Source organism: Egretta garzetta, unplaced genomic scaffold (assembly GCF_000687185.1).
Source record: "Egretta garzetta isolate BGI_Z169 unplaced genomic scaffold, ASM68718v1 scaffold920, whole genome shotgun sequence".
Lineage (NCBI taxonomy): Eukaryota > Metazoa > Chordata > Aves > Pelecaniformes > Ardeidae > Egretta > Egretta garzetta.
Window position 1 is genome coordinate 21,197 of NW_009258323.1, and position 5,155 is coordinate 26,351.

The following is a 5,155-nucleotide window of genomic DNA, read 5'->3' on the forward strand; positions in this document are numbered from 1 at the left end:
GAAGTTACAACTTTAAAGGATTAAAAAAAAAAAAAAAAGCCTTTTTTAAAAAAAAAAAGCTACTTTGAGGCCCTCATCTCAATTTTAAACACTCACAGCTGGCAGGGGCAGCAGCAACCGCTCCTGCTAAAGCACCTGAGGCAGCCTGGGATCTTTCAAAAACATTGGCAGAAGAAATTCATTAAGAAGGATTGGAGGATTAGGGAGGATTTTCAAAATAAAATGCCCTTTAAAAGGCCAAGTGCTTTGCCACACGACCAAGAGGGCAGCCCTAATTCTCAGCGCTCTGGCTCACCGCTGCCGCACAAGTAATTCGGGGCAAAGCCCTTCCCCTGTTCAGGTTTAGGGGTCCTGCTGCAGGCACCCAGGGGGTGCCCCCCCCGAATCACCCAGGTGAAAGCAACCCCCTGCAGCAGGGGCCATGAGGAGCAGGAGAGCCAAAGACGACAACGTAGGTGGGAAGAGGAAATGTTGGGGAGCAGGAGGCTCCATCACCCTGCAAGGGGAACCCCAAATCAGCCAGGACTGAGCCCTGCCGGGCTGCCGGGAGGGAAGAAGCTCAGGAAAGGAGAGGGATAAAGAGCAAAGTTTGTGACTTCCTCATCTGCCTTAAAAAAGAAAGTTCAACTCATCATAAATCGGTGGGTTTACGGAAGTCGGGCAAAAAACTCGTGACCGAGATTGTCAGGGACCCTGCAGCGTGACAAGGACTGAGGTTGGGGGGGTGACTCCGGTCACCGGTCCCAACCGCCCCAGGTGGGCAGGGAGGTGCATTGCTACTCCCCCATTGAATTTCTTTGCCCCTGTTCCCCAAAAATCATCAGCAAGAGAACAGGTACTTCTGGGCACGATACCAGTCACAGCGCAGAGTGTGAGCCCTAGGACAAAGTTTGATTTCTGCAGGAGAAAGCCAGAGCTTTTCTTCAGAGGACGCTGCATAACACCCCCCCACTGGGCTTTAATAAGTAGAACTCTCTTCTAGAAACCCCGCTAGGCAGAAATGCCCCTTCTTAAAAATAAAGTGGTTTTTTTATTTCACACACCCTCCTGTCCAACAGGCAGCCAGAGAAAGGTGTCGGTGCAGGCAGGGAGGAGACGAGGGCAGCTGTAGCGCTCGAGTTCCAGAAAAACTACAAAGGGCAGAAGCAGGATGAAACCCTCCGAGCTGCAAACGGCACAAGTCCGCAGCGAGAACTGCAGCAGGCTGAGCTTTTGCATTTATTTGCTTTAAGAAGGCAGTTGGTAACTGTCGGGAACAGCCGGCTCCTGGGAGGGAAGCCTCTGAAACCCCAAACTCCCACAAAATCAGTTTAAATCCATGCTTGTTTACGGCGGGCACAAGCACAAAGCAACACTGAGCTCCAAGTTCCCTGGTTTCAAACCCCAGAGACCCCGCAGCTGCTGAACGTGGGGAGAGGAAGGTCCAGGCCCGTGTGCGGAGGAGGAGGAAGGTCCAGGGCCGTGCACGGAGGAGGAGGAAGGTCTAATCCACACAGACCCTTCACAGGTCCCCAGCAGCACGGCAATCACTGAGGCTGCCTTCATTAAGACCGCGCTGTTTTGGTATCAGTTTGCTGTAGGTGGCCTCATCTGCCAGCAAACAAAATCTGCGCAAGAGAGCAAGCGTGTGTCGAAGGTTTCAATTCCTCTGCCTCCGAGTAGTGCAAGTTACAGAGGTGGGAGCCTTATCTGCACATTCCTCACTAAAAACTATCCCTTTTTAATCAAGCCCTGCTTTGAAACAAGCCAGCGACACACTGCCATTGAACAAAAGTGGAATAAATTAATTGCACAGAACTGATTAGTTTACCTTCAGGACCTGACGCTGTGCTAAGCTTCAGAACGGTGGCAAAAGTCTAAATCTTTGGGATCTTTGGACCCCAAAGCACGAAGTTTGGGAATTCAGTTTCCCTACCAAAAGGCAATTTGTTGGAACTGAGGAGGAAGGCAGGCTCAGCTGGACCCTGGTTTTGGGAAGGGATCTGTGTGCTTGCACGCGAGCAACACCCCAAGCAAGTTCCGTGGAGAGGTCAGTAGTGCAGCCCAGCCGCACGTGGGAAAGCACGGAAGGGACCCAGAGCTTTCAAACACCAAAGTCACTCGTGATCTCTTTGCTTCCCCTTGAAAAGTTCCTGGTCCCTTCTAGAAATCCATCTGCACAACTGTCCGTCCACAGGCAAGACCGGCTGCCTCCTCAGGGCTTCGGCCATGCCTCACGTCGAGGAGGACGGCAGAGGCAGCAGGTCCTGGGCAGCCGTGGAGTTGGTACTGCAGTCCACGTAGTGGTACGTTTCCAAAGCGCTCTGAGTCATGTGGCCGATGTACGAGAGCTTCACTGATGTCCTGGGAGAGGGGAGAGCAGTTTAGTGGGGACAGGACCTGCGACAGCAATCCCTTTATCAAAATAAAATTAAAAAGAAAAAAGACAAAACCCCACGCAGCAGGTTTTACATTCATCACATAACTCCTCTTCCCCCTCAAAAGTTGCAGAGCCTCTCAGATTTTTGCTCAAGATCGCTCGCTGCAGCGAGTGGGGATATGCAGAGCTGGCGAGTGCAGCCTCCCTCACGTGAAAGCTCAGCGTGGAGCAATCTGGTGTCTTCTCCTTTCTATCTTACATTTCACCCAACTGTGGCAACCGGCCTGGATTAAAAGCTGACACAGTGAACCAGGCTGGGGTGCTTGCCAAGCGGGATTTTCTTCGTGTACCCTAGATTTGCTGCGGCAGCAATTCCCTTTTGAGTCAGGAGGCGAGCAGAGAACCACCTACCTCATGAAGATCACTATGTTATGTACCTTCACCTTGGGAAACGTGCAAAAGAAACTGGAAGAGACCAAAACAAAGAAATAGGTCAGCAGCACGGGCTAAGCAGGGTTGCAGAAGCACTCGCGTTTCTTGGTATCTTCTGATGGTATTTTCCCTGTGGTGCTAACTCAACTCAAGACACAGTCCAAAAAAAGAAAAACCAGCAAAAAAACCCATGTCACAACATCCCGAAAAAGTGGCCTTTCAAGTCATTTCTAGCAAACAGTTACTTTCCAGGAAGTTAGCAGAAAACAAGTCATTTCCAGAGCAAATTCTAATTAAAGCAGCTTACTTCAACCCACCCTCTTCCCCAGCTATATCCAAAGAGAAGTAGATCCTTACTACACATAGGAGAAGGGTCCACCCAGCTCCGCCTTCACAGTGAAATTCACCTGTAAAAGATAAAAGAAAAAAGAAATATTTGCACGCAGCTTGAGGACTCGCTTAAATCCACCCCTTTCAGAGCCTTTCCTACTTGCTGTTGCCTTTCAGCTGGCGTGCATAAAGCACAGGCTGCTCTAGCCACGAGAGCGTTTTGCCAACCAAAGCTTTAAGGTATAGCTAGACCTTCCTCAAGTCAACTGGCAGCAGCGCACAGGTTTCATACTTGATTTGGTGATGCTTATATTCCAAGCGCAATGGAAGACAAATACCAGTTTGTCGCTCAGCGGCTGGATGCTGGAGACATTGGTGATCTGCTGGGTGCCCACCACAGTGTTCATGTACTGCACCTGACTGGTCAGGCTGGTCACCGTCACCGAGTAGAAGTTGGAGTTCCTGATCCGTAAGGTGGCCTGGATGGAGAAAGGAGGGGGAGACATGAGTAGCGGTGACCTTCCTGGCAGCTCAGCCCTGAATTGATTCCTTTGGGAACACAGATGCACTTTACCGTGATGGCGAGAATGACGACGGAGTTCTTCTTGTCAAACCAAACCTGAACCACTTTAATACCGTCGTCATCCACCAGGACAGAGTGTGGGAACAGGAAGAAAACCACCAGCCCCGATATCAGCAGGCAGAGCAGCACCGACAGCAGGACATAGAGCTTCCTGGAAGAGAGGGAAGGGGTCACCTCCTTCGCCCTAAGACAGCATCTGCAGCTGCAAGAGACCTCATATCTGAAACCCGACCTAGGCAGCAAACAACGGGTCCTTGTTCTTTACACAGAAGCGCTGCTCTAACGTTTTCGATACCTGAAATTGCTCAAAACCGGCGCCCTTTAAACAGTTTATTTTTTGGTAATGAGTAACCAAAGAATCATTTTTGCCCCCGTAGTGTTTCCACAATGAAGTATTTTTGCTGCTGGTAAGGCAGTTTCTTTCTAAAAGCTTCAGTAAAGGGCGCGGGGATGAAGCGTGTGAGTAGGATCATTGTTTCCACGTTCACCCCACAGTGGGATTTCACAGGAAGGATTTAAAGTTACACTTTAAATTGTATTTATTGGCATACTTGGATGAAAACAAACCCCCAGACGGAGGAGAGGCTGCAGACCGGGTGAAGCATTTAGTTGTGGCAGTAAATGACTGAAGAGCCCTGTTTGCTCTTTGCAAAGATGCAATTACCCTCTTATTATGCACTTACGTTCTCTGTGGACGAAGCCGTTGGTCACTGTAGGGTATCAGAGCCACCAACTCGTTGACCTGCTCTGGAAAGCAAAAGAAACACGTTCACCGATTCCACAGGCGTGCGAGGCCGCTCACGTAAATAAGCGACGTTTTCTTTTTGTGTTTAAACCCTAGAGGAGCAGTCACCTGTGGGAATGCAGCCGGTGCCTTGGCAAGTGGGACAGGTGATGCTGTCCTGACCCGTGAATTCAACGTATGGAAACTTGGCAATGTCTTCCACACGGTCTCGGCTATCGAGTAAGTCATTGTCATCATCCTCAGCCTTCTTCCTCTGCCTTGAGGCAGTGTTGTTAACAGAGAGGGAAAGCACAGAACCCATTGCAGCTGCTGTAGAAAAGCCACATAACCTGCAACAGAGACAGTGAGAGCGGTCCTGGTCATTAAATGGGCTTTTAACTCGCTCCTGGCCAACGAGGAAACCCTGCCCTGAACTACAGGCATGACTGGAACAACCTTCCCCCCACAGACCCATCCCCAACACCCCTTAGAGAAATACCCCCACATGGAGTCACCCTCCTGGGGAGGTCCAACGCCCACCACAGAGAGCCTCCTCGCCCCCAGGGATGACTTTGGGACCCTCCAGAAAGAGGCACCTGCCTTAGGGACACCTCAGTGTGGGCTCGGTTCCAGATACCACCCCCACGCCCCCTGGGAACCCAACAACCACCACAGAGACAGACCTACACCCCTCAAGACCCCCAAAGGGGAGACACACCCCTCCTCC

At 50.8% G+C, this 5,155-nt stretch overlaps 1 protein-coding gene across 1 annotated transcript; it reads right to left on the reverse strand.

Annotated features, from left to right (window-relative positions):
* Positions 1 to 1,517: 1,517 nt before the first annotated feature.
* On the reverse strand, positions 1,518 to 4,774 carry TMEM106C (transmembrane protein 106C). The gene is made up of 7 exons (XM_009639433.2): positions 4,558 to 4,774; positions 4,388 to 4,451; positions 3,696 to 3,855; positions 3,460 to 3,600; positions 3,149 to 3,198; positions 2,771 to 2,824; positions 1,518 to 2,343 (listed from the first exon to the last, which is right to left on the reverse strand). The coding sequence occupies exons 1-7, from the start codon at positions 4,748 to 4,750 to the stop codon at positions 2,214 to 2,216; spliced, it is 792 nt and encodes a 263-aa protein (XP_009637728.1). The 5' UTR covers positions 4,751 to 4,774; the 3' UTR covers positions 1,518 to 2,213.
* Between the last annotated feature and the right edge of the window lie 381 nt (positions 4,775 to 5,155).

Excerpts from the sequence above, each read along its gene's own strand:
- TMEM106C (XM_009639433.2), bottom strand. The coding sequence starts at position 4,750 with ATGGGTTCTGTGCTTTCCCTCTCTGTTAACAACACTGCCTCAAGGCAG. Across the intron at positions 3,199-3,459 it reads AGCCGCTGAGCGACAAACTG|GTGAATTTCACTGTGAAGGC; the intron begins GTATTTGTCTTC and ends TATCTTTTACAG. Across the intron at positions 2,344-2,770 it reads AACATAGTGATCTTCATGAG|GACATCAGTGAAGCTCTCGT; the intron begins GTAGGTGGTTCT and ends CCCCTCTCCCAG.